General features: G+C 61.2%; 2 protein-coding genes and 1 long non-coding RNA gene across 9 annotated transcripts; 1 reads left to right on the top strand and 2 right to left on the bottom strand.

Annotated features, from left to right (window-relative positions):
- Window positions 1-297: 297 nt before the first annotated feature.
- On the bottom strand, window positions 298-2,955 carry LOC139176816 (uncharacterized). Its single transcript, XR_011561281.1, has 3 exons — window positions 2,872-2,955; window positions 1,334-1,514; window positions 298-746 (listed from the first exon to the last, which is right to left on the bottom strand). It is a non-coding gene; the product is annotated as an uncharacterized lncRNA (long non-coding RNA).
- A 335-nt stretch (window positions 2,956-3,290) lies between these two features.
- Window positions 3,291-7,646, top strand: LOC139176815 (protein DGCR6). Of its 2 annotated transcripts, XM_070770098.1 has the most exons (6): window positions 3,291-3,448; window positions 3,523-3,683; window positions 4,303-4,397; window positions 5,707-5,807; window positions 6,669-6,809; window positions 7,213-7,646. In XM_070770098.1, the coding sequence occupies exons 1-5, from the start codon at window positions 3,339-3,341 to the stop codon at window positions 6,793-6,795; spliced, it is 594 nt and encodes a 197-aa protein (XP_070626199.1). In that variant the 5' UTR covers window positions 3,291-3,338; the 3' UTR covers window positions 6,796-6,809; window positions 7,213-7,646. The 2 variants fall into 2 exon arrangements, with proteins under 2 accessions (XP_070626199.1, XP_070626198.1); XM_070770097.1 differs by lacking the exon at window positions 4,303-4,397.
- A 461-nt stretch (window positions 7,647-8,107) lies between these two features.
- Window positions 8,108-25,695, bottom strand: PRODH (proline dehydrogenase 1). Of its 6 annotated transcripts, none has more exons than XM_070770091.1 (15): window positions 25,415-25,695; window positions 21,607-21,815; window positions 17,338-17,372; window positions 16,903-17,052; window positions 15,551-15,615; window positions 15,187-15,303; window positions 14,736-14,815; window positions 14,223-14,304; window positions 13,757-13,849; window positions 13,184-13,330; window positions 12,547-12,722; window positions 12,242-12,340; window positions 9,242-9,361; window positions 8,893-8,981; window positions 8,108-8,594 (listed from the first exon to the last, which is right to left on the bottom strand). In XM_070770091.1, the coding sequence occupies exons 1-15, from the start codon at window positions 25,685-25,687 to the stop codon at window positions 8,407-8,409; spliced, it is 1,923 nt and encodes a 640-aa protein (XP_070626192.1). In that variant the 5' UTR covers window positions 25,688-25,695; the 3' UTR covers window positions 8,108-8,406. The 6 variants fall into 6 exon arrangements, with proteins under 6 accessions (XP_070626192.1, XP_070626194.1, XP_070626193.1 ...); XM_070770093.1 differs by having other exon boundaries at window positions 9,242-9,334; XM_070770092.1 differs by having other exon boundaries at window positions 15,187-15,297.
- Between the last annotated feature and the right edge of the window lie 1,315 nt (window positions 25,696-27,010).

Here is a 27,010-nt window from a genome sequence, read left to right as displayed (position 1 = left end):
ACTTTTGGGTTGTGGATATTGTTTTAAGTCAATGCTCCAGTGGAAGAATCCAGACCAAGCTGCCCTCTCAGGTCAGCAGAAATCCTGGGCCCTCAAAACGCTTCTGCTGCCTCCAGTAAACTGAGGAAATTCAAACTAAATTCAAGCCAAATATCCCATGACTTCTCCAAAATAGTTATGGAACAATTAACTGGAAACTATATGAAATGAAATTACTGTAAATACAAACTTGAAAACTTTACACCAAATTCACTCAAACTGATTAAGACATTTATAACTCAAAATCATCAAAATTACAAAGAAACAAGAAAATCTACATGATGTGGGGTTTGATCCATAGATCACAAGCTTTGAGTTTTAATACACAAAAAGCCAGTCCATGTGAGAAAAAACATTGTGGACTTTGTAAAGTTAAAGGTGTCTACTAAGAAAGGTACTGACTTTTAAAAAAAAAAAAAAATGCACAGCCTGAGAGTTGCAAGTCAAATTTTATTTGGGACAAAATGAGGACTGCAGCCCAAGAGCCAGCCCCTCAGTTAAGTCTGAGGAACTGTTCCAAAGAGGGGTGGGGGGAGGCAGGCAAGGGGGTCAGTATATATATATATGTGATTTGGGTGAAGGGGAGACACGAGCGATCAGGCACATATTCTCTCAAACATGTGGTTTCTGCTAGGTTTCTGCAGGTCTCATGGAGCCTTTGCTGGTCGCAAGGAGCAGTCGCCACCATGAAGGGTTTTACTGCTTTTCTATAGATGAGGAGATACAAGAACTGGGATCATAAAATCAGCTCCTGAGAATGCCTATCTGAAGACTTATCCTGTTAGGTTCCCTCCCCCGACCCCACCCCAGCTCTGAAGGCCCCGTTCCTGCTCTCCACCCTGAACCCCTTTCAGGGAGAGTTAAAGGTCAGCAGCTAGCACAGGCTTTAATCCTCGTGCAGTAGATGGCGGCGCCCACAGCAGGCGCCACTTTGTAGCTGACAAAGACATTATTCCAAAAGTCCAAAGGCAAGACACAAACTGGGAGGAAAACATTTCTAAAGCACATGTCCAAGAGAGGAGTTGGGTTCAAATGTTACCGAAAGAAGTGTGGTGGGATCCAGCTACTCGCCACTCAAAAGCCCCATAAATAGCCCAGGTTGATGGAAAGGAAAATTTGCTTTATTTCAGGTACCAGCAACCGGCAGCAGGGGGTGGGGATGGGGGGGAGGGTGGTGGACATCTGTCCAGAGGCCCCTCTACCCCCGACAAGCAAGGGATGAGAGCTTTTATGGACAGAACTGGGGGGGGGGGGGGGGCTACATCCAGAAACAGCAGTCATCTCTAACGATCACCTTCAGCTGGTCCTCAGTGGTCCGACCAGCGTCATCTTGGTTGTTTTAGGTGCTTCGTCTTTAGGCCCAGGGTCCATCTGTTCCCATTTCTTTGCAGTCAATTCTCAGAATTGTGGCAGCTCATGTCCTGGGTTCAGCCTGATCATCATGTAGTGAACTTCTCTTCCTAGGGTTTCAGTATCTGTAAGACAGCTCACAAGATGTGGCTCAGAATATTATCTACAGCCCTTGAGAAATAAGTAAAGGTCCTCTACTATGCTTAATGACTGCATTACTACTATTATTTAGTCTCCTTTGATTGTTTTCCTTTGTTTCAGCATTTCTCATTTCTCAAGTGAAACTTATTCTTTGACTAAAGTTTTCCACAGACTAAAGGCAGGCAGCGGAGAAGGCAATGGCACCCCGCTCCAGTACTCTTGCCTGGAAAATCCCATGGACGGAGGAGCCTGGAAGGCTGCATTCCATGGGGTCGCTAGGAGTTGGACACGACTGAGTGTCTTCACTTTCACTTTTCACTTTCATGCATTGGAGAAGGAAATGGTAACCCACTCCAGGGTTCTTGCCTGGAGAATCCCAGGGACGGGGGAGCCTGGTGGGCTGCCGTCTATGGGGTCGCACAAAGTCCGACACGACTGAAGTGACTTAGCAGCAAAGGTAGGCAGGGGACATGGTGGGGGCGAGCAAGGACCACAGGCTCCTGCTCTGTTTCATAAATAGACAAAAACCTCTAAAACAAACCCATGTTAAAAAATGGGTGTGGATCAAACACACACCTGGCCAAAAAAAGACTTACACATAGTAAAAATCATACAAAAATTATACAAAAATATCATTTGTTGCTGCTGCTGCTGCTAAGTCACTTCAGTCGTGTCCGACTCTGTGCTACCCCATAGAGGGCAGCCCATTAGGCTCCTCTGTCCCTGGGATTCTCCAGGCAAGAATACTGGAGTGGGTTGCCATTTCCTTCTCCAATGAATGAAAGTGAAAAGTGAAAGTGAAGTTGCTCAGTCGTGCCCGACTCTTAGCGACCCCATGGGCTGCAGCCTACCAGGCTCCTCCGTCCATGGGATTTTCCAGGCAAGAGTACTGCAGTGGGGTGCCATTGCCTTCTCTGACAAAAATATCATACTACTAGGGAATTACAAATTAAAATCATGAGATACCACAGCACACCTATTAGGACTGCTGCTGCTGCTGCTGCTGCTAAGTCGCTTCAGTCGAATCCGACTCTGTGCGACCCCATAGACGGCAGCCGGGCACCAGGCTCCCAGTCCCTGGGATTCTCCAGGCAAGAACACTGGAGGGGGCTAAACTTCAAATATATGACCAAATCAACCGCCGGAGGGTGAGGGACGACAGGAACCTCCCTCAGTGCTGCTGGGATGTAGGTACAACCACCTCGTAAGACAGCTGGGAGGTGTTTTCTAAAGCTAAACAACACGATCCAACGATCATGCTTTCACTTTTTAATTAACTGCTTTGAAAATCTATCTCCAAATTCAAACAAGAATGCAGTTACACCCAGCAGCACTACTCACAATAGGCAGGGTGCAGAGCCGGCCGCAGGGTAAGGGGCGAGACGGGGTAAGGGGTTGGGGGGAGGGTAAAGGGCGGGGAGGGGCGGGACGGTAAGGGACGGGGCGGGCAGAATAAAGGGCGGGGCGGGTAAGGGGTGGGGCGGAGGGTAAAGGGCGGGGCGGCTGGGTAAGGGGTGTGGCGGCAGTTGGTAAGGGGCGGGGCGGGGCTTCAGGGTAGGGGCTGGGTGTGGACGGGGCGGGAGGGTGTGCGCCGGGGGCCGAGTAAGGGGCGGGGCCCCGGGTAGGGGCGGGGCCAATGAGGGCTGGTCCTCGGAGCCTCCTCCAGGGCAGAGCAGCCCTCCTTCCGGTGAGGCGAGAGCGAGCCGTGGTTTGTCTGGAACTGTCGTGAAAGGGGGCGTGGCGCGCCGCGCTGCGCTCTGACGTGACAGGACCGCGACGTTTGCGCGGCGGCCGGCGGCGCGGGCGCCATGGAGCGCTGCTCGGGCGCTTTGGAGGAGGCGGCAGACGGGGCCCGGCAGCAGGAGCGGCACTACCAGTTGCTGTCGGCGCTGCAGGGCCTGGTCAAGGAGCTGCCCAGGTGCGCGGCCGCTGGGGCGGGCGGGCCGGGGGGCCGAGCGGGCGGGCCGCGGGCTCACCGCGCTCCGCCCGCAGCTCCTTCCAGCAGCGCCTGTCCTACACCACGCTCAGCGACCTGGCCCTGGCGCTGCTCGACGGCACCGTGTTCGAGATCGTCCAGGGGCTGCTGGAGATCCAGCACCTCACCGAGAAGAGCCTGTACAACCAGCGCCTGCGGCTGCAGAACGAGCACCGAGGTGCGCGGGGGCGGGGGCGGCCTGCCCGGGCTGCTTGGTCTCGGGCGGAGCCCTTCCCCGGGTTCCGCTCGGCAGCAGCCCCTGAAATCGACCTCATTGAGGGCGCGGGGCTTGATGACAGATGGGATCCAGTCAGCTTCCCTTTGTCAGTTGCAGTAAGACCTTCGCGCGGGACCCCCAGAGACGCTCTCACCCACTCCCAGGCGAGATCTTGGCTCTGGCTGTGGCAGTAGGCCGCCCGCGGCGTTGGCAGCTTTGCAGCTCCCGATAGGGCCCGTTCCCCCTCCAAGGTGCATCAGGTTCCCATTCACGGAGCCCCGAAGCACCCTCTGGGCCCTGAAAACGCGTCCCCTGGAGCCACACGCTGGGCAAAACCTCCTGCGCCTTGGCCCCTCCCAGGCATCCCTACAGGGGTGGGAGCGGCCTCCGGAGCGCCTTCCAGCGGGGTGTGCCGGGCTGCTCTTCCGGCTCCCTCAGATTTCTCACGTGTCATTTTTTTTTACCCAACTTTATTTTAAAAATAAACAGGGAAGTTGAAAGTACACTATAATGAATATCCATACGTTCTCCAGCTCCACTCAGTAATTAAAGTTTTGACAAAGTTCTTTTTGTCCATCAGTGTATGCAACACCGCACTACTTCCCCAGAAGCCCTCAGCATTCCTCTAGACCAAGGTTTTCAATAGCAGCGCTGCTGGAATCTGTAGCTGGACAGGTCTTCATAGTTCTTTGTAAAACATTAAACAGCATCCCTGGCTTCTATACTAGACAACAGTGGCACCTTCCCCCAGAGCCGACAGCCAAGAATGTCTCCGGACACCCTTGGGGTCAGCCTTGGTCCAATGTTAGAACCAGGGATCTAGAACAAGAACACTGCTGTGTAACCACAATGGATAGAAATCAGTCATTCCAGGGAGCGTTCTGACGTTCAGACACACCAATTATCCAATAATCCTCAGATTATGCACTGACAAGGATCCAGGGTGTGGTTGTGCATTGCAGTTGGGCCTCTGCTTCTGAAAGAATTCCCACCATTCACTGTGGTGCTGACTTTTTGAAGAGTCCGGGGCATTCTGCCTTAGAACATCCCCACTCTGGATCTGATGGACTGCCTCACGCTGACGTCATCCCTCCCTGTTCACCTTCTGTGCTCCCTGTGACCTGGGCAGTGTGATGATGCGCCCACTAAACGTTTGTGGCAAAAGTGCCTCCTGGTGACATGAGGTCCCTTCCCTGTGGGGTGGGTTTGATGGATGTCTGTCCCCGGATAAGTGCATCTATGTCAGGAATGGATGTTGGGTTTTGTCAAAGCTTTTTTTCTGCATCTTTTGAAATGATCAAGTGGCTTTTTGGTGACTAGAGTGAATTAACAGTATTTTTTAAACTCCTGGGATAAACAGCATTCCTGGGATAAATCCTACTTGGTCATCATGTCCTTGGGCCCCCTCGGGTCTGTGCCACCCTACTCCCTTGGGAGCTATGGACAGGGTGTGCAGGGTGGCTCTGCCCCTCCGCCAACCAAGGAGAGCAGAGGAGGAGTGACTGCCGTGCCCTGGAGCACAGGCCATCCTGCTTGTGCCCCTTTCCTGGGCCCTGGCCTGCATGGTCTCTGGGACATCTCAGTGGATATCCCACGGATGACAGGCAGGTCATGCCGGACTCCTGGCCTGTAGCCATGTGAGGCTAGAAACCTCCAGCCCGCAGTCTCCCCCACCCCCATCTTCCAATTCCCTGTGCTCAAGCTGTGGCCCTGGCTCCACCCTCACCCCACATGCCTGGCCTCCCCCTCCTCTAGGACCCTGGAGCCCTGCTGCTGCAGACCGCCATACCCTGGCTGAGGGTAGGCCCGAGTGGGCTGGGGGCTGTGTGTCCAGAGCTCCACCCACTACCCGGTTCAGGCCTCCACATCCCCACAGCTGGCCTGCTGCCTGTGGTGCTGGGACAGCCGGAGCACGCCCTTGCCTCCTCACCCCTCCTCACCCTCTGCCACCTGACGGTGCCTCTCTGGTCTCGTCCTCTCCCAGTGCTCAGGCAGGCGCTGCGGCAGAAGCACCAGGAAGCCCAGCAGGCCTGCCGGCCCCACAACCTGCCTGTGCTCCAGGCGGCCCAGCAGCGTGAGCTCGAGGTAGGGGTATGGCATGAGGGGGGCCCACCTGCGCTGTGCTGACAGGGCTGTGTGGAGGGGATCGGAGTGGCGTGGGAACCAGCCTGGGCCACAGGCTGGGGTGGGCCGCGAGGGCCTGACGCGCCCGCGTGTTGCTCTTTGGGTGGCTGTGCTGAGCATGGGTACCACAAAGGCCTGGCGTGCCCATGTATTGCTCTTCGCTGGGGGGTGTGCATTCGGCATGGGTGAAGAATGTGTGGTGCCCCCACCCCCTCCACCTGCTCCCCCAGACCACAGTTCCTCAGCCTTGGCCTGGGCAGGGCAGGTATGAATGGGAGCCACTGTGCCCCATGGCCACAGAGACGCGAGGACAGTGGTGGGAGGATGGAGCCACCAAGTCCTGTTCCCAGGTGGACAGGAACAACCCAGAGGCCCACCCACAACCAAGAACCCCCAGGGGAGGGTGCATGCCCAGACCAGCACAGGGTCCCAAGGCAGCCCCAAGCCAGGGCATGCAGGAAGGAGGTGCTGAGCGGGGCGGTGGCAGCTCTAGTGGGAGGAGACACGCAGAGGCTGAGAGACGGCGGTCAGCTGGACAGCCGGCAGAGGTGGGGCCAGCATCTGGCCACTCATGGTGGTCCGTGCCAGGTGGCACCCAGCAGAGCAAAGGGAGGACACCTGGCAGGAGGTGGGGAAGAAGGGTGTTGGGAGCAGGGCTCTGGGGGAAGGGAGGGTCGCAGGTGCGGTGCATACACCATCCTTAGTCTTGAAGCTGGAGCAACTGGGGAGGGGAGAGGGGCCAGAGGTGGCAGGCCAGGAGTGTGTCTGCAGCATCGGTGGGCGGACAGGAGGCTGAGCCCTGAGCCGCCCTCTCCGTGGCAGGCGGTGGAACACCGGATCCGTGAGGAGCAGCGAGCGATGGACCAGAAGATCGTGCTGGAGCTGGACCGGAAGGTGGCGGACCAGCAGAGCACACTGGAGAAGGCAGGGGTGGCTGGCTTCTACGTGACCACCAACCCACAGGTCAGTGCCGTGGGCCTCGCCTGGCACAGCCTAGGGGCTACTGGTCCCCAAAGGCCACATCCCCTCTGGGGGTCTAGCTGGTCGCTGAGGGGCCTCTGCTGCCAGAGGACAAGCCAGCTGCCTACAGGGCATCACCCACCTTGCTCAGGCCTGCTGTGCCCCACAGGGCCCTCATCTGCAGTTCCCTGCATCCCTGCGTACCTCCACGTGTGCCAAGCCAGGGGAGCTGCAAACGCTGCAGCTTCAGCCCTTTCTGGCAGGCAGTGGCCAGACTTCCCCCACGGGCTCCCTACCTAGTGCCCCCTCGACCCTGATGGTCACCTCAAGTGCCTGGGGAAAGGAGGCTGCTTCCCTGGGCTCTGCCAGGGCTGAGGCGGACCCCCTGGGCCCATCTGCACCCCAGGAGCTGACCCTGCAGATGAACCTCCTGGAGCTCATCCGGAAGCTGCAGCAGAGGGGCCGACAGGCAGGGAAGGTGGCCCTGTGAGCCTGCCCGCCCTTGACCGCCGCCCGTCCCAGCCGGGAGCACCACCCCGTCCCACAGCGACCACAGGCAGCAGACAGCCCCTGGCACTGGTCTTCCTGAAGCGTGGCCACCACCCTCCCAGCAGCCTGCAGGAGGGGCACCCTGTGAGAAGCCAAGTGGACCACACTGCCCTTGCCCCCAACCCAGGCTGCTGAGAGCAGGCAGGCAAAGGGCACAGCAGACGCAGCTGTCTGGCTGCCTGCCCTGGCCTACCTCTTGGCCCCTCCCTCGGTAGGTGCAGCCCCTGAGAGGGACAGGCTCCCAAACTGCGTGTGACCCCGAGAAATAAAGCTGCCTCAGCGTCGCCTGCACATGGCTTGTGTGACAGTCTGTGGAGCCAGTCATGACCGGGCCCACACAACCCTCGTCTGGGGGCTGTGTGGTCTACAGAAGTTAGAAGATGCCCCCACCCCCCACATCACAGGGACCCCTCACCGGCCAAGTCCCAAGGCACTCGGGCCACAGCCAGCCTCCTCCATGGGCTGTCAGAGCAGCAGGAGCCTGGTGTGGGTCACTGGGGGGCAGGGGTGAAGGGCACGGGGCAGGGAGGATCTCAGGGGAGAGACCAAGGCCGGGCAAGCATGAAACCTGCCCATCGGAGTGTGCTGTCTGTCTGCATTGCTCCGAGCCCGGCTCTGGGGCTGGGGTCGGGGGTGTCCAGGGCCCTGCCTGGCTGGGTCTGCACGGAGCGCCTGAGGCTGGAGTGGCTGAACCCAACCCTAAGGCTGCCCAGGCATCAGAGCCACTCCCTCAGCCACAAGCGAGGGCTTGATGCTGTAGAAAAGTGGTTTATTGACAGGCCAGCTTCTGCAGCCAGCCGCTGCCCAGTGTGGGGCTCAGGGTGCCAGGGTTGGACTCTGGGGAAGGTGGTTCTTAAGGTCCAAGGTCGTGGGGGTGGGCAGAGCAGTTCCTGAGGGCTCCCAGCTCTTCTGGCAGGTGTGGGCCTCAGCCCACATGAGCAGAGCAGGGGCCTGCAGGTTCTCCCAGCTCAGGGTGTAAAAGGAGATCGGTGTGAGGCTGGGGTTGGCCGGAGCCTGGGGAGGTCGCGGCCCAGGTGTGGGTGCAGGTGGCCTAGGCAGGCTGGTGGAAGAGGCGGCGGGTGCAGAGCCTCCGCTTGAGCTCCTGCCACAGCAGCTGCCGCTCCCGCTGAGCCCCCTTCATGACCCCGCTGTTCTCTAGGGCACGGCGGGACAGGTAGGGCAGCACCTCCATCACAGGCCCGTAAGGGACATACTTGTACACCGGGAAGCCTGCCTGGCCTGCACGCAGGGGAGGGAGTGGTGAGGCCCCACCCCAAAGGAGGCCCAGCCCCGCCCCTCGCAAAACAGCTCCGCCCCGAGGCCAGCCCCGCCCCCACACCCCTGCCCCACCCCCGGGGAGACCCAGCTCCGCCCCCTGCACCCCAACCCTGCACCCTAGAGGCCCAACCCCACCCCTCACCCACTCCGCCCCCAGGGAGGTGCTACAGCCCGGTCCCGGGGGCCCAGTTCTGCCCCTGCTCCCCAGCCCTGCACAAGGAAGGCCCGGCTCCAGCCCCACCGCGGGGAGGCCCCTCACCCAGCGGGAAGCTGATGTGGTCGCACATGCCCAGAAGCTGCCCAAAGTACACCTGGCGGTCGGCGGGGTGCAGGCCCAGCTCCTCCATCCTGTAAATGGGCAGGGTGCAGGCTGAGCCCCTCACCCCGAGAACCCTACCCGCAGGGTAAGGTGAGGGCACAGGCTCTGTCCTGCCTACTGCAGGCCTCCGCCCAGGGCCAAGGCCACCAAGTGTCCCCTCCCCCAGCCAGCCTCCCCTCCTGCTGTGCTTGCCCCCAGCTGCCCAGAGAGGCAGACTCACCCAGCGCAGGCCCTCCCATCACCCCCTCCTCAAGCCCTCGGTACCAGTGCTGTGTTCCCAGCTCCTCACCCTCCCCTTGCTGGCTGCCCTGTGCACACTTCAGTCACCAGCCACTGGTGGCCACTGAGCCTCTGGAGGATGGATGGTCTGAGTTGAGATGCACTGCACACGTCAAACACACATGGGCCTCTGAGGACAGTGTGCGAACAGAATGCGGAATATCTCACTGCTTTTCTGAAAACGTGTTTAAGTGCTGCTGTTTTGGGTATGTGGGGTTAATTGAAATTTATCAAATTCAACTTCTGTTTTCTAAGGTGACTGCAGAGCGTTTGGGATTGATGCCCGTGGCTCAGATTTCTCCTAGTGCCGCTCAGACACTGAAGTGGGGGCCCCAGGTTTGGTCCACACCCTCCCTACTCTCACTTCCACTCGTAGGATCTTTAAAAAATCCCCAGGGTTTGAAATATTTATGCACCGGTGATGCCCACACTTTTACCTCTGGCTCCTGACCAGGCAGATCCACAGCCACCACCCTCCCTCCACCTGGGTCCTCACACCCACCCAGGCTGGGCCCATCACGGGACCCCCATCCCGTCCCTGGAGCCCACCACCCTTCTCGCTGTCTCAGGGCCCCACCCCAGGCTCCCAGACCACTCAGTGTACCTCACCCTGAACATCCACACAAGGGGCGTCCCACAGACCCTTCTCTCCCTCGCCCGGGGCTGGGCTCCGAGGTTGAGCCCCAGTCCAGGAACAGGCAAGTGGCATCCTGTGAAATCTGCCCCTCCACACCCTCCACTGCAGCTCCTTCCATGCCAGCCCACGCCCACAGCCATGTGACTGCAGCTGCCCCAGCACAGGAGAGGCTCTCCACCCAGTGACACCTGAGCAGGGCCTGACTCGTTCTGGCCACAGAACCACAGCAAACGTGGCACGGGCAAAGGCCTGCTCTCTCCGGGTCTTCTGAAAGCCTGAAACCACCTGTGGAGAAGCCTGAGCTAGCCTGCTGGACACCCGACCTGGGAGCCAGAGCCCTTCGCTGCCCTGGCCACAGATGAACCTGTTCAGGGCCAACAGAACCCCAGCTGACCACGGATGCAGGACAACCCCAGGCCAGGCCCACGCACCCTGCTGGCTCACAAAACACTGCGCAGGGCCCCAAGCTGTGGGTGGGCTCATGACTTGGCCAAATCTAACCCAGGCTCTCTTGACACGGTCCCTAACATGTGACACCAGAGACCACAGCGCTTCCCCAGGAATTCCAGCCCAAGCTCTTCCAGGCCCAGGGCCCCTGGAGCAGGACACAAGACCCCAGCCTGCCTGCAGGGCAGAGGCTCCCCCAGAACGGCCTGGCCAGGCTGCGGGGCCTGGGACGGCAGGGCACTCGGGTCAGGGAAGCTGCGTCTAGGGCCGCAGGACTAGGCCAATATGGGAGGCCAGGCCAGCTCCCATGGAACGATCCAGAAGCTAGGAGAAAGGAGGCCTTCTGTGGACAGTTACACCTTCAGCAGTCTCATGGTCCTTGCCTAATCAGGCTGAGAGGACCGGCCTGAGACCAAAAGCTGAAGCTCAAAAAGGCAGCCACAGGCGGCTGAGAATCTGATGGGGACCTGAGGAGGTGGGCGCCGGCAGGGCCTCTGTGAGCACCGTCGGGCGGACCCTGGGCACAGAGGGACTAGCCTCGATCAAGGCTCCAGCACAAAACTGTGTTTTAAGCCTAAGCAAAAACCAGCTTTTAAAATTTGCAACTCAATCCTGTGTTCCTTCCAAAGTCAAGGAAGCCAGAACTCATCTCCCCTGAGCACAGAAGGGTGCCCCTGGCCACCCCACATCCAAGGACGGGGCAGGGTGTCCAAGGAGGCCCCAGGGAGTAAGGGAAGAGGTGGAAGAGCCCACCCGGCTGGGACGCCGGTCAGAGCCCCTCACCCCACCCCAAAGAAACACCTGACCCCCCACACACACAGGACTCCAGAGGCTGCCCTGGCCACCCCACGGCCTCCACACTCCTGTTCCCAGCCAGGCGGCTGCAAGGGCAGGCATCAGAAACCATGGCTCTGAGCTGCAGATTCAGGCTGTGTAAAAGCAGCCTTTGGCAGGAGAAGACCAAGCCGGACATTGCTGAACCACTCAGGACAACCAGTCACCCCAGGCAGCACCAGCAAGTGCCCCAGGCACACCCCGGCACCTCCAGTACCCAGGCCCTGGCTAGGGGTACCCGCTGTGGGAGAGGGGCCTGCCTTGCTCCTGGGGAAGGTGCAGGCCAGCCAGGCCACCACGCACCCAGCTTCCTGTGGGGTGGGCGGAGGAGCCAGAACCCCTGGTGGGGTCCACACTCAGTTGAGATACGAGATGAAAGAACACAGGATGGGGAATCTCCCATCCTGTGGTTAGGACTCGGCACCTTTACTGCTGGGTGGACAGCTGAAATCCCCGTTAGGGAACTAAGGAGCTTCCCCGATGGCTCAGCAGGTAAAGAACCCACCTGCAACACAGGAGACACAGGAGACCAGGGTTCAATCCCTGGGTCGGGAAGACCCCTGGTATCCTTGCCTGGAGAATCCCATGGACAGTGGGGCCTGGCAGCCCACAGTCCATGTGGGTCACAAAGAGTCAGACACGTCTTGGCAACTGAGCACTGCGCTGGGGAACTAAGATCCCACAAGTCACAAATCAATGCCAAAAAAAATAAAAAGGCATGTATTTCACCTCATTCCTATCTGTGACTTACAAGGCTGCCCCATGGGGACACAGCCCACGTTAAATCCCAAGCGTAGTTTAAAGTGCTGCGGAGCTGTCTATAAACGAGGCGACGCGTCTCAGGTTGCCAACGTTTCACGCTGTGTGAATCACCTGATGATACTTATTTTTAATCAGAAACCTGAGGAAGTCGGGTATTAATGCTAAAAGCCAAAGGAACTGCAGGCAGCCTTTCTGCTACTGCAGCGAGATGCCCAGCTGGGCCCGGGGGGTCCAGGAGCCACAGATGCCCCCCAAAACCCCCGCCTGCCTCATGCTTCCAGCGCAGCCCCGGGCACGGGGCGGGGCGGGGGGGGGGGTAGTAGGACCCACCTGCGCAGCGTGAAGCGCACGGTGTCCTCGTTGTGTGAGGCCACCATCACCGCGGCCCTGGCGTTGTGCTTCAGCTCCTCCAGGACATAGTCCAGGCACCTGTGGGGGGGAACGTGAGCCAGGCCCACACAGCCCCCTGGGGGCAGAGGCCGCCGGCCGGCCCGGGGTTCCGGGACCACGGGAAGGAGCAAGTGTCCCACTCAGCTGGGGTCGTGCGTCCAACAGCATGGAGGCCGGCCCCCTGCAACGCCCGGCCAGCCCCTCACGCCCAGAGCCCTGCCCCCTGGGAGCCCGGCGCCGCCCACCTGTGGTACACAGCACTGGTGGCCTCGTACGTGGGGTTGATGGGGTCCTCGTAGCCCACCTCCAGTGCGCGGGCACGCTCCTGGGCCATGTACGCACCGCGCACCAGCTTTGCCCCGAAACACCAGCCCTCCCGGCGAGCCAGCTCCACATCCAGGATGACGTTGTCATAGGCATCCTGCGGGCCGCGCCAGAGGTCAAGGATGACCGGGATGGGCCCCCCTCCAGCCTGTATCCCCCAGCAGAGCCTCCCTGGGGCCTGGGTGCCCCCAGTGTGTAGCCAGCAGCTGTGGCCCCTTGGCAGGGACTCTGCAAGCCATCAGCACCTGCCGGGACCCCACCCACCCACTTGCCCTGTCCCCAAAGCCCCAGCGCCAATCCCTGGCCCCTCCAAACACCCAGCTGGGCCCCAAGTGGCCAGCCAGGGTTTGCACTCAGGGTCCCTGAAGCACACGCACAAGTCTGGGCAGGGGCCCAGAGCCTGCGTCAGATACTTGGAGAGAACCAAGCCGTAAAGGGCCGGAGAAGACAGCCACTCAAAACCTGGGGGGTTGAGGCACTTTAAGTGGACTCAGAAAGCTGCTCCGTCCGTGTTGCTGCGGTCCCTCACCCCCCAGCGTGGGGCGGGCGGGCGCACACCCTGAGGTAGCACTGGAACGTGTTGAAGATGAGCGGCCTCTCCACGTTGAACCTGCGCTGCATCTCCAGCGTCAGGCGGCTGATGGCTGGCTGGAAGTAGGTCTGCTCCGCATCCACCATCAGCCGCACGCCCACCTGGTTGGCTTTCTGAGGGACGCAGAGGAGGGGGTCTGTGTGGGCGCGGATGAACAGGCGCCCCCCCGACCCCACCAAGTCCTGGGCATCCCCCCCTACCCAGCACATATGGGGCACCCCCCCAGACCCCAGCCCATCCGAGGCAGCGGCCCGCCGACGCCAGCGCATCCCCAGCACCCCCAATCCCAGCGCATCCCAGGGCAACCCCCTGACCCCAGCATGTCTGGGGCACCCCCATCCCAACCCCAGCACGTCCCGGGGCACCCCCTGACATCAGCGCATTCTAGGGCACCCACCTGACCCCTGCGCATCCAGGGTGCCCCCCCCAACCCCAGCACATCTTAGGGCACCCCCCAACCCCAGCATGTCCGGGGCACGCCCTCAACCCCAGCATGTCCAGGGTGCCCCCCCGACCCCAGCACGTCCCGGGCACCCCACCTTGGCTAGCACGTCCATCCTCTGCAGCATGCGTGTCATCTGCCGCTCCTCCTCCTCTGTGAACTGCGACAGCAGGGGCTCCAGCCGTCCCGTCTGGGGGCAGGGCCATCCGGTCACAGCGGGCTCTGTGCCTGGGCCCCTAGGCCAGCACGGCCCACTCCCGTGGGCGCCCTCTACAGGGCCTCCCGACCTCCCAGGCCTGGTGCCCCGGCCCCACTCCCCCCACTGCCGTGTCCACGCGTGAAGGCCAGTGGCCCGCCCAGGGTCCCCCAGCCACCAGGACCCAGGACCACACTGCCCCCAGGACGCCGGCTCCCGTGCAGGCCTGGCCTGCACCCGAGGAGTCTGACCCCACACGAGGTGACCCCCGTGCCTCCCCGAGGAAACCCCGGCTCTGTGCGTGGGGCCCCCTACAATGACCCTGTAGGAACCATGAGGCGGGGACCAGCTGCCCGGGGCACGTCACCTGCATGTTGGGGACCACCAGGTGCCTGGAGAGCTCAGTCCTGCTGTCAATGAGGCTGCACCAGTCCAGCAGGTCCAGCGTGCTGTGGGAAGAGGCGCGCCAGCAGCGGGCGGCAGCCTGACCACGGCTGCCCGCGCCCGCCACACGCCCAGGCCCCACACCAGGCCCCTCCCTGCGGGAGTGCCCCCAGACCAACCCCCACGAGGCCTGCCTTGAAACACAGATACAAATGGAAACAGTACATCCTCTGTTTATGAAACAGAAGTGAGACACAAGCCTCTTCAGAGGATCTCAGCTGCCCTCACCCTCCACCCACCTGCCAGGTGGGTCCGGGACAGCGGGGTGTAGCACCCCACTCAAGAACTCAGACAATTCCCTGGGAAGCTCTGGGGTTCGGGGGTCCCACAACCCAGCAGAGAGTTAGCAGGATCGGGAGAGGCCGTTGAGGCTCAGCCAGAACCCCACCTGGATGCAGGTGGCCACCCCTGGGGACCTCAGCAGGGCTCTGCCTACCCAGACACTCCCAGCGTCTCTGCAGTGAACCAGTCCTCAATCTCCGCCCGGGACGCGATGCCCATCTTGACCACGCTTTCCTGCAGAAGCAGGGGGGGCGTCGGTCCCTCCCTGCCCCCCTTCCGGCCCTTCTCACAAGCACCTCCTGCCCTGCCTGCTGGCCTTCAATACCAGGCTGACCTCCTCACACCAGCACGAGACCTGGCTACCTTCTGCCTTGGGTCTCTACTCCATAGACGGCCTCTCCCTGCTGCCCGCCACCCCCCAAGGTTCCCCACATGCCTGCCCACCCCCTGCGGGGCCCCCCGCTCCCACCCAGCACCCGCCTGCCGAGTCTCTCCCTGCCTGCACACACACCCTGGAGAAGTGGCAGGACTCAGACATGGCTGGGCCTCCTGGGCAGGGTTCCTGGTGGCCCACCTGCCCACAGCCACCAGGGAGGGGCGCCCACCTGCAGTGCGGCCACCTCAAGCTTCGTGTCCACAGCGGCCAGCCCAGCCTTGCCCTGCTCAGCAGCCACGTGGTGGAAGAAGCGTCTCCACTTGGTCAGCACGTCCGAGAACTGCAGCTGCAGACGCCAGCCCTGAGCTTCCACCCAGGCGCCCGTGAGCCCCTCCCGGGACCCCCTGCAGCCCAAGCCCCCAAGCCCACCTGTACGCCCGGCTCCTAGCCTGAGCCCACCGAGCCTACCCGGGTGCACCCAGAGCCCAGGCACCAGCATGTGAGTGAAGGCACCTTCACTTAACACTCATAGTGCCCCGCGTTCATACCAATCCTCTGCGGGTGTGGGGGGGTGGGGGGGTTCTGACATTCACCAGAAACTGTGGTCTCCCCAAAGCTGTGAGCTTAATGGCTGAGAAGCCGTCCTCGCTGGCTCCGCCTGTGAGAAGCCACAGGAAGAGCCATCAGGGCCTTGGGGGTTAGGGGGACTCTGAGCCCAGAATCTGTGCCACTCCAGTCAGGACATGTCTCAGCAACATACAGGAGGCTGCAGGCAGTGGGCGGGGCCACACCTTCCATGGGTTACCCACGACACCCAGCCCCGAGACCCCCAGAAAGAGAATGATCTCACTCGAATGATCCACCCAGTGAGACAGTCGGTGGTACCAGCACACCTGTCCTCCCGGGAGAACACCTGTCCGCCCTCGCCCCCAGGCCCGGGCGGGCCACTTGGCCCTCGGAATTGGCTCTGGTGGCTACCTGGCAATTTCAGGCTGCAGGGGCAGCAGAGGGAGGGGAGGGCCCTTCGAGGACCCAGACACCTGGGCCGGGTGACCAGCCAGGGCAGAAACACCAACCCTGAGTGGCCCGTGAACGCCCTGCGCACAGCTGCCCCTGACGCCCCCGCAGGCAGGCAGGCCACTCAGAGGGCTTGGAGCTGGCCATGTGCGGTCAGGAAGGCAGGGGGGCCAGGGAGCAGGGGAGGCCTGCCCACGCTCGCCCACTTGATTCCTCTCCAGTGGTCTCAGCACCCAGGGCCGCCCCGAGGGCACACGGACACAGACTCGCCCGCAGAGCACCGCCGGGAGGCAGACCACGCTCCACAGCCTCCGTCCCTCCTGTCTGGCTGCTGGAAGCCCATGATCACACCTCTGCTCGTCTGTCCCCAGGCCAGAACCAAGGAGACGCCCTGAGCCCCAGACACCAGGCAGCCACTGTCTATGCGACCAGTCAGGTGCCCGATGCTGACCCCAGCAGGCTGCCTCTGGGTGGTCCTCATCCTGTCCCTGAAGTGTTCACAGTGTCGGGGCCCTAACAGGAGAGCTGTTGGGGAGCCGTTGGGGACCCGCTGGGGTTCTGAGACTGAAGCACACTGAGGCCTGCATGTCTTCCGGCTGAGCTGCCTCGCGAGGGGGTGGTCCTGCCCAAGGGCCACGCAGGGCAGCATCTCCATCCGGGAGGGCACAGCCGCAGCCCCTGGGACGGTGCTGCCCTTGGCAAAGCCAAGCGCCGTGTGACGAGATCCAAGCCCCCCGGCAGGTCCGCATCTGGGCACCTGGGGCCAGCCAGGCTCCTCAGGAAGCAACGGGCTAGACTGGGTGTGTGAGCCCAGGCCACCTCCTGACCTCAGCCACCAAGACGCGGACCAAAGCCTGGGTGAACGCTCCAGCCCCTGCCTCGAGCTCGCCCCCCAGTGTCCCTGAAGCGGGGGCCGCCCAGGCCTCACCTGAGGCCTCGATGCAATGCAGGAAGGTCTCCATGTGGCTGTCACACTTGGCCTCGCTGGCATAGAAGTAGGTGCGGGCGCTGGTGACCCCGTCCCTGCGGTCCCCGAAGGCCCGGTGCGCCTGGAACTGCTTTTCCCTCTTACTGACACCTGGGGGCGGGTGTGCCAGCCTGAGTCCACGGCCCTGCACATGGCCCCTGCCGGAGCTGCACCCGCTCTGCCTCCAAAGCGGCCCGTGCCCGCTCCCTGACTCAGCCTGGGTCACACCCAGGTGGGGAAGGCAGAGCCCAGGCCCCCAGGAAGGCCAGGAGGGCGTGTCACCTGCCAGGGCACCTGGGGACACGGGCTGGAGCTGCAGTAGCAGCCCTGGGTCCCAAGGCAAGAGGTGTGTGCGAGGGGAGAGGGCTCACTCCTGACTGGCTCCCCTTGACTCACCGCAGCCATCACGCTCCAAGGCTGAGGAACAGGACCTGAAGGAGAAAGGAGATGAGAAGGGTCAGGCCCCCACTGCGGAGGGCAGGCAGGAGGGGCAGGCAGGGGGACGCTGAGCCAGACACCGACGAGAGGGGGGCAGCTCACCTGCCAGGTGGGAGCACCCGGCCCCACCCACCCCACCCTCCAGGGTCATCTCCTCTGAGCCTGGCAGACAGGGCCCGGCCGCCAACAAGCCCTGCACCCCAGTCTCCCCCCAGGGAGCCCCTCCTTACAGCGGGTGAGAGGCAAGCAAAGCAACACACAGCCCAAGGCCTGGGAGGGTCCTTCCTGAGAGGAAAAGGCGGGCCGACCCGAGACCGCCAGCTTCCGCCCCCCTGCCCTCCCCTCACGCCACCCGCCTCACCCAAGTGCCGCAGGGTTACTTTTGAATCCATAGCCCGAAGGTGTGTTTCCAGCATCCACCCTCCCTTGGCCGGCCCGGCCATCACACCTGAATACCCAGGTCCTCCCGAGGGCAGGACCCTAGGCCACCCTGGAGGAGGCACCGCAGATGCAGCCTGGCAGGGTGGAGGGATGCCACGGCTCCCATCCACACCGAGGCTGCGGGGGCTCGGGCCTGCTCCGTCAGCACGCAGCCCAGAGTCCACCTCTCAGGCGACTACCTGCCACAGAGGGAACACCGTCGCTCAGAGGCCCCCAGGGCTGGGGCCAGTGACAGTCCCAGGTAGCGGCCAGCCACCTGCCCTCCAAGCCCCAGCCAGGCTCCAAAACCATGGGGAGCAACCAGCCACACAGCTGCAGTGTGGGGCCAGGGCCCAGCCTGAGCAGAAAGCACTGGGGGGACAGGGCTGTGGTTCTGGAGCGGGCCTGCAAGTGGGTGGGGCCTCTGGGAGACAAAAGGGGCAGCTGACAGGCTAGGGGGAGGGGGTGTCATCTCAGCATGGGGAGAAGGGGGAGCACATTCTGTGCATGCACACACATACACATGCACACACATGCAGCCATGTGTGCACACACGTGCACACACTTTCAGACACGCATGCACACAAAAACATGCAGACACACGTGCACACATACACGTGCAGAGACACACGTGCAGACCTGTGTACACACAAACACGCAGACACGTGAGCACACAGACACACATGCAGACACACGTGCACACACACACGTGCAGAGACACACGTGCAGACCTGTGTACACACAAACATGCAGACACGTGAGCACACAGACACATATGCAGACACACGTGCACACACACACGTGCAGAGACACACGTGCAGACCTGTGTACACACAAACATGCAGACACGTGAGCACACAGACACACATGCAGACACACGTGTACACATACACGTGCAGAGACACACGTGCAGATGTGTGTACACACAAACATGCAGACACGTGAGCACACAGACACAGACACACATGCAGACACATGTGCACACATACATGTGCAGAGACACACATGCAGACATGTGCGCACAAACATGCAGACACGTGAGCACACATGCAGACGTGCACACATATGTGCACGGCCCAAGATGTGGAGAAGGGAACAAAAGTGCACCAGGAAGAGCGGGCACAGGACAGAATGGCAGGAATGACAGGAAGTCCCGGGCCACGCCCTCAGCCATCTCTAAGCTCAGCTCTACATCAGATTTACTGGCTGGATGCCTTTTAGGAAAAAATAAACAGTGAGGGGGTGGGGGTGCCGCAGTGGTAAAGAACCCGCCTGCCAGTGCAGAACACTCCAGAGACACAGGTTCAATCCCTGGGTGGGGAAGATCCCCTGGAGAAGGAAATAGCAACCCACTCCAGTATTCTTGCCTGGAGAATCTCATGGACAGAGGAGCCTGGTGGGCTACAGTCCTCAGGGTTGCAAAGAGTCAAACACGACTGCACAACTGAGCATGCACACACATAAGAGGTGAGGAGAGACCCCGCTGGCCACCCCCACACTGAAGGAGAAAACAGAACAGGCTCCATCTTGAAAGCAGGACTCCAATTTGGGCCGGACTGTAGACTTTGAACTATATGCCCAGTATCTATGGAAACGACATACCAACTGGAGGCCCCTGGAAGGAGGAGCCCCAGGGCTCTCCATGCCTAAAAGAATACCCTAATTATCTGTGTAACCAAATAGAATCATACATTCTATTATGCTTATTGGGGTATGACCACAAGCCTATTGATAATTGTCCACTGTTAACTACCTAGGCTTAAGGCATATGAATCACGGGTTGTATCTTTCTTTTTCCTTTGTTCAGACTAATTTCAGGGAACCTTATACACTTAGGGTATATAAGCTTTTCACAAAGACTGGTCGGGGTCCTTGGCTAAGAGGAGATTCTGCCTTGGGCCCGCCGGTGTAATACACTGCACTCCACTATCTGCCTTGTCCTTCTGAGTTTGTTTCCCAGAACACATGGCTACAATACCAGCTCTGCCCTGATTAAATGTGGGAGGCAGGAGAGAAGCACGGAAAAGCCTGGCGGCCCCAGGTCCTGCTTCCAGGCAGCACCCAAGACCCCACACACAACCCCAACCACGATCTTCACCCTGGGGACCCAGGCCAGGCCTGGAACAGCCAGGACAGACATATCTGCCATCTGCACTGTCCTAGCCGCCGTCACAGCCCATCATCGGGAGGAAACCTCACCCTGCTCCCCGGCCCCGTGGTGCTTAGCCGGCTGGGGGTGCCCTGGGGGGCTCCTCTCCTGGAGTGAGGACCCTGGCCTCCGCCTTCTAACAATTGTTCTGGGAACCACCGTCCACCCTGCCTGGATGGCCCCTCTGCCTCCCGCTTCCCACCCTGGGAAGCTCCCCAGGCCCCTCCTCCCAGTGGCAGAGGCGTCAGCATCATTCCCAGGGCAAGGTCTAGGGGCCTGTGATCGCTCGTTCCCCCCACGGGAGCTCGATGGCTGGATGTTGGATCAGCGCCCACGAGCCCGGTTCTGCACCCTCAGCCCGGCCCCGCCGAGCACAAGGGGCGGCCAGACAACTGCAGACAAGCCGCCACGTGAGGACAGGAAGGGATCGCAGCTCAGGCCCAGAGGCCAGCCAGCAGGGCTCCGGCAGGACCAGCAGCCCAGGGTCACAAGCTCCGTGCCTGCGGCCAGCCCCGCCTCCCAACGCTCCCCTGCAGGGCAAATTGCCCGGGGGGGAAAGGAGGCTTTTCATACCAGAGAAAGAACTTCCATTGTGAAACCACCAACCCCCCACCCAGACCCAATGGGACACAGCCCATTAGTTATTCAAAAGGCAGCCCCAGGCAGCCACCAGTCTCCAGGAACAGGGGGTGCGGAGCTGGAGAACCCTGCCTTCACGACAGCAAATTGAGAGACAGGGGCTTGGCTCCCCAAGCCAATCGAGCAGCGGCTCCACTGGGACATTCCGTTCCCAGGGCTGGAGTCTCCTATGACCCATCCCCTCCCTGCCCCTGGCCAGAGAAAACATCAAACCTGAGATGGGGCAGGCGACTCAGAAAGCCTGTTCCCCACCCTCACTGGCTCAGGCGCAGCTGACTCAGCGCGGCTTGGCCTGGAGGGGAGCAGAAACCAGCCCAGCAACCAGGCAGGCATTCTGCAAAGCAAGGGCTGGATCTGCCTGAGTCTCCAATGGGGGACCCGTCCTGTGGCCCAGGAGCGGGGTGGGGGGTACCATCCTGCCCCCACACCCCCTGCCCAGAGAACAGACCCCTGCAGCCAGTCAGTGACCTTGGCGAAGCCGCTGGGCTGGCCTGCCACACGGAGCCGGCACATTCCATTTTCCTCGGATGCCCCGGGCAGGCTCCACAGCTGCCAGGAGGATCCCAGCTGCTAATCAGGAAGGGTCTCGGGCCAGGCAGAGGGACCACCCTCGGGGCCAGAATCCTCTGAAGAGATGCTTCACCAGGAAGCAGAGGACGACCGATGCCAGTGTGGCCGTCTGTGCCACGGCCACTCAGCTTTGCCAGCCGCCCCCATAGGGTGAGAGCAGCCTATAGTTTTCACGTATCACAACGTACTACTCTTGCTTTGCTTCAACCATTTACAACTGCAGCCATGATCCTTAGCCTGCAGACTGTCCCAAACCAGGTGGATCAGACTAGGGGCCAGGGTTGGCCAGCCCCAGCCTCGGGCACACAAGGCCTTGGTGAAGGCTCAGGCCGTCATCCTCACGGGACAAAGGCCCAACCCCAGGCAGGCCCAGGAGGGCTGTGGAGGTCAGGCGGCCGGAGCTCCCCCAGCGGTCCCGGCCAGTCCTGCCCGCGTCGTGTGGCCCTTACTCCATCTCCGTGCGCTCGGCCTCCTCAGGCGTCAAGTCCTCCTCCACACCGTAGTCCAGGATGGAGCCCACGCCGAAGGCCCTGTTGTGCTGGATCAGGGGCCGGATGGACTCCTGGTCCTCGCCAGCCACAAACTGCCCGTAGAAGGTCATCTTCATCAGCGTGTTGAACAACCTTTGCCCCAGAAGTTTCCTGGCAAGATGCAGCAGCTGGAAGGCAAGGGGAGCTGCTGTCCAGGGCCACCTGGGCTCCTGGCCCCCGGAAGGACTTACTCCCGGGTCACGCAAAGCCCTGACACGCTCCCCAGGGCCACACTCGGCGCAGGGCCCTGGTTTTACGGCCACACCACCCAGAATGGCTTGCTTCCCACTCGTAGGAGCTGGCTGTCCCCAACTCCTCGTCAGAGTTGGCTGGTCCCCAGCGCTGCTCTGACCCCTCTCCTGCCCTGCAGACTCACAGGTGAACCCGGAGGCACATGGCAGCCACCTGACCACGGCTGGGTGGATACAGTGACTGGCGGGCCTCTCCAGGAACAGCAGCGGTGAGTTCACAGCGTTGTCTGTATCCACGCCTTGGCTGGGGATGACGGGGACTGGTGTGACTTTCTTGGAGGCAAGCACCCAGAGTTTTCAATGTTTTGCTCACTGCTTATTCCAAGTCCCTAAAACACTGCCTGGCAAGGGGCTGGCCCTGCAGTGGGTGCTGAACAGATGAACACACAGAACTCCGAGTAAGCACGAGTCCCGCTGGAGGCAGCATGGGCCAGAAGTGAGCCGGGTAACTGCCCCCAAGGGTCTGAGAGACGACCGCCGACGGGGGGCCAGTGGGGGCTCGGCACAGTCGTGCGTCCACCGCAGACCAGCAGCCCAGGCGTGCGAGCCCCAGGGGAAGACAGCCACCCAAACCACTCAGCTTTCTCCTCTACCCGCCAGCACCACACCCCAAATTCCTGCCATCTTCCTTCAAATGGGCTGAGCAGGTGCCTCCTGCCCAGCGCAGTTCCAGGCTGAGCGAAACAGAGGAGGGACTCCCCTCCTAGTTGTGGGGAGACCCAGAAGGCGGGAGGGGCAAGGTCCTTCACAGGATTCAGAATGGGGGCGAGGGGGTGCCGGACAGGGCAAGAGGAGGGCTCTGCCAGGCAAGGAGGTGACAAGGCGGGAAGGAATCAGGATAGGGGGCAGGGGTGACTGCTGGAGGACACACCCATCGCCTGTCCAGGAATCCCTGTCCCACCTCCAAGACCGGGACAGTCTATGGTTTCTCAACCCCAGTGAATAACAGAACCCCACTTTCTTATGGGGATCAGGCCTCAGGGAACCATCTCTAGTCCGAGCAAAAGCATGGGTGAGTCACAGGCCTTTATCCCCAAACCAGCATCAAACGGCCCACGCCACCCCAAGGCTGACACAGCTGCCCTGCGCCTGGCACTGCAACAGACACTCAGGGGGCCACATGGCATGCCGAGGGCAAAGGTTTCTAGGCCATCACCTCTTCCCATTGGCAGCCTTGCCCAGTGTCTGACTTTATTGCATCTCGTTGTTTTTATAAGGAAGATTGGAAATGGAAAGTGAAAGCCCCAAGCTGGGGGAGGGCAGCCTTCTCCCGCCTCCCAGGAGCCCGGGCCAGAAGTCAGGGAGGCTGTGGGCCTGGGCAGCCTCACTGAAGGGCAAGTCAGGTCTCCAACAAATCCCAGTTCAACCCAGAGGCAGACGAGGCAGAATCAGGGACCTGAGAGCCAGCACTCAGCTGTGGGAAATCCCTGACATCATACATGCCGATTTCGAGGACTGTCAGAAACACGGCATGGACGTGGGTAAATAATCTAGGCTGTACAGGCCACACAGTCCATCCTAGCCACCCAGCTACTGTGGAGGAGCCCCAGCCAACACTCACTGAAGGAGCAGGAGCAGGGCTGATGCTGAGGTGTGGTCCAGGGAGCTCCTGGTCCCCTTGTGCCCCTGTGTTGTCAGGGGCAACAACTCTGAAGGCCCCACCAGGTCCCACCCTGGCACGGGAGAGGCCAGCCTGTCACAGAGGGCGATGGAAGCACTGGGGCAGGGCTGGCGGTTTAAAGCCCAGAGCAAAGCAGCCTGTAGGCTCGTCCTGGTGCCCAGTGTGCCCTGAGGTGGCTCCGCCCGAGACCAGGTAGCCCCACCTCTTCCCCAGGTAGCAGCATCCTTCATGGATTTAGAAACTTGCACCAGGAACGCAGACACTGTAAAAGACTCAGAGATGCCTACACGTGAGGACGGGTAAGGCCAGCTCTCTCGCCTCCCTGCCCACACCCTTCCCCCAGGCTCTCCGGCGCTGGCTCACACCCAAGCACAGAGGCTTTCATCACAGAACACTGGATGTTCTAAACCATTCACAAAAAGGCCTCCCTGTGGGCAAGTGCGGGCCCCCACTGGGTCCAGAGCCAATGCCACAGCTCAAACCAGGTTCCTGCACGCTGACACTCCCTGGGGCAGGAGCTGCACAGACCTGCACTGGCTGGGCAGGAGGAATTTCTGCTGCAGGCCAGACTACACGAAGGACCGGGTCTGGGGAGCAGCCCACAAGCTGCACAGTCTAGTCTCCGCCCGGTTCCCTCCAGCACCAGGCGCCAAGGTCACTGTCACCAGCAGGACCACCAGCAAGGACGACAGTGGGCAGATCCCCCGGAAGGTGGGCAGGGCACCGCCCACAGTGACTGGGCTCCTTAAGCATGTCCCCAGGGCACAGGCAGAGCACCAGGGGAGAAGCCACCTTGCTCTCCAAGCATCCACAGCACGGTCTAGGGGCACTGGCCCCAGGCAGACGCCCGAGGGACAGTGGAGCTGGCCTGTCCCTCCTGTCATCCCCCGCAATGCTCGAGGACTCCAGCTGTGTGGGCTTCTCTGCTGATTCTGAACCTAGCCCTTCCAAAGCCACCCAGCTCTAACTCTGCCCTCACCACCCACCCATCGTGGCCTCACTTTCACCTCTGCCCAAGGTGTGGCTAGGTGCTCCTCCTGGGTGCAGTCTCCCTGGCCTCTCCCTGGAGCCAAGGTGCCCTCCACACGGCCTCACTGAGACGTCAACACCACCTGCACGCAGAGCCTTCAGGACCCTCAGCACCAGCTGGACCCTTGCTTTTAAACTGTTCCCAGGGTCACCCTGACAACAGCGGCTAAGACACTTCTGCTTTTTAACTTCCCAAATCCCTCACACTTTTCAAAGTCATTGTGCTCAAGTTTCGAAAGTCAGATATTCTCTCTCAACATTGCCTATTCACGATGGTCATGTGTGGGGACCCCAGCTTCCAAGAACTCTGGGGTTCCAGGCTATGAGCCACACACAGCCAGGCTACCTATTCAGCAAAGCAGATGACATTTGATTTTAATCTCAAGTGAACACTGTGTATTACTGCAGGCACTATACAGCTTAAACTTTAGACTGGTTTTTGTTTTTAATTGCTATGGTGAAGAATTCGCCTGCAATACCTGACACCTGGGTTGGATCCCTGGGTCGAGAAGATCCCCTAGAGTAGAAAATGGCACCCCACTCCCATATTCTTGGCTGGGAAATTCCATGGACAGAGGATCTTGGCGGGCTACAGTCCGTGGGGTCGCAAAGAATCGGACACGACTGAGCGACTGAACAACCACCCACAGCTGACATGTGATAAAATTCACTGCCCGAAAACCGCGTGCAGGAAACACCTCCCTTCCTAACTTCCCGGCCACGGGCTCCAGAGTGCCCGCTCTCCACCCTGAAACCTCGTAACGGCTCCCAGACGGGTGAAGGTCCGCGGGGCCCGGCCGCATCCCCGCCCCGCGGCCCCGCACACCTGCTCGTGACGCGCCAGCAGCGCGGGCGAGGCGCAGAGGCTCAGCACCAACAGGCTGCGCGCCAGCTCCCAGCTGCGCCGGCTCCGGTACGCCTCCTGCGTGTTGCCGAAGTCCACAGCGGGCACCGGCGGCCGCGCGGTTTCGGCCGGCCCGCACACGGGCTCGGCTCCCGGGCCCGCGGCGGGCTGCTCTCGGGCCGCCGGCGCGGTAGACAGCGGGGCGCGGCGACAGAGGGCGGAAAGGTGCATCCACGACGTTCGCCTGAGACCCATGGCTGCTGTCCGCCCGCGCCGGGGTTCCTTAAATAGGCGCCCCGGCCCCGCCCCCGCCCCGCCCCCGCCCCCGCCCCCGCCCCCGCCAGGCTCCGCCCCGAGCTCCGCGCCACGCCCCTCCCCGAGGCTCCGCCCCCGCGCCCGGCCCCGAGCGAGTCTTTGACAGGCCCCGCCCATGGAGCCACTCCACGTGCACCCGAGCCCCGCCTTCTCAGCGGGAGGCTGCGCCTCAGAGAAGACCCCCGCCTGCTTGGCTGACCTCCCTGGCTTCTTCTCCTGCTCCGCTGGAGCCCACCCTGCACACATGCACACGTGCACATCTGGGCTTTGAGACTCCGGGTCTGCGGAGAATCCGGGAAGGCGAGGGTGATGCTGCTTCTCCTCCAGTGTAAAGGCGCTTTGGGAAACCCTCCCACCGACCGTCCTCTCCCTGGCCTAAGGCCCAAGCGCTGAAGGAATCTTGCCAACTCCATTCTCTCCCGCCCTGCCGGTCCCACCGCCCACCCAAGGGGCAGGCATGGACCACCAGGCTCACCTTGGACGCCCTGACTTGGGGACTGCATGACTGTGCGGCGGTCCTGTGTGTCACAGAATCTTCAGCAGCACCTTCCAGGCTTCTCTGTGCCAGACGCCAGCAGCACCCCTCCCCCAGAGCTTGCTAATGTCCCCTGGGGACCCCATCATCACGTCCACATTGATGGAGGCTTCTCGACTTTGTCACGGGCCTCTTCCCCCCTTTCCCCTGTTGGAGCTGAAGACAAAAAAGGAGAGACACGGGGGACGGGCAAGTCAAGGCCCAAGGGTCAGGGACTTGAGGGTCCTTCCATCAGCTCAGAAACTTAGCTCCCCTGGGCGTCCCCTGGGGGTCCAGGAGCGGAGACACCACACTCCCAGAGCAGGGGGCCCAAGTCTGATCCCTGGTAAGGGAGCTAGATCCCTCAAGCTGCATCTGAGACCCAGTGCAACCAAAGAAAGCAATATTAAAAAAAAAAAGAAAGAAAGAAACTAAGCTCCCCAAGAGTAGGCCAGCCTTGTGAGCTGGCTGTGGCCAACAGACTGCCCCATTTTCCTTTCATGGATAAGCTTCCCTCCTCCCCGAAACCCTTCAGGGACTCCCTGCTGCTATCCGGACAAGGCTGCTGGCTCAGCCAGGGTCACCGGCCCCCAGAGGCCAGACCCCCTACTCCCACCTTCCCTCTCGCCATGCTGGTCAGTCTGCCAGGCCCTCCTCTGAGCTCCGGGTTATGTGAGGGCTGCCCGCTGCTCTCGGCCACCTGTGCCCGCTGCCCGCCCCTGCACCCAGCCCCCTCCCTCTGTCCCCCT

This window comes from Bos indicus, chromosome 17 (assembly GCF_029378745.1).
Source record: "Bos indicus isolate NIAB-ARS_2022 breed Sahiwal x Tharparkar chromosome 17, NIAB-ARS_B.indTharparkar_mat_pri_1.0, whole genome shotgun sequence".
NCBI classification, from domain to species: Eukaryota; Metazoa; Chordata; class Mammalia; order Artiodactyla; family Bovidae; genus Bos; species Bos indicus.
The sequence above is the reverse complement of the archived record's forward strand: the minus strand, read 5'-3'. Positions and strand labels throughout refer to the sequence as shown.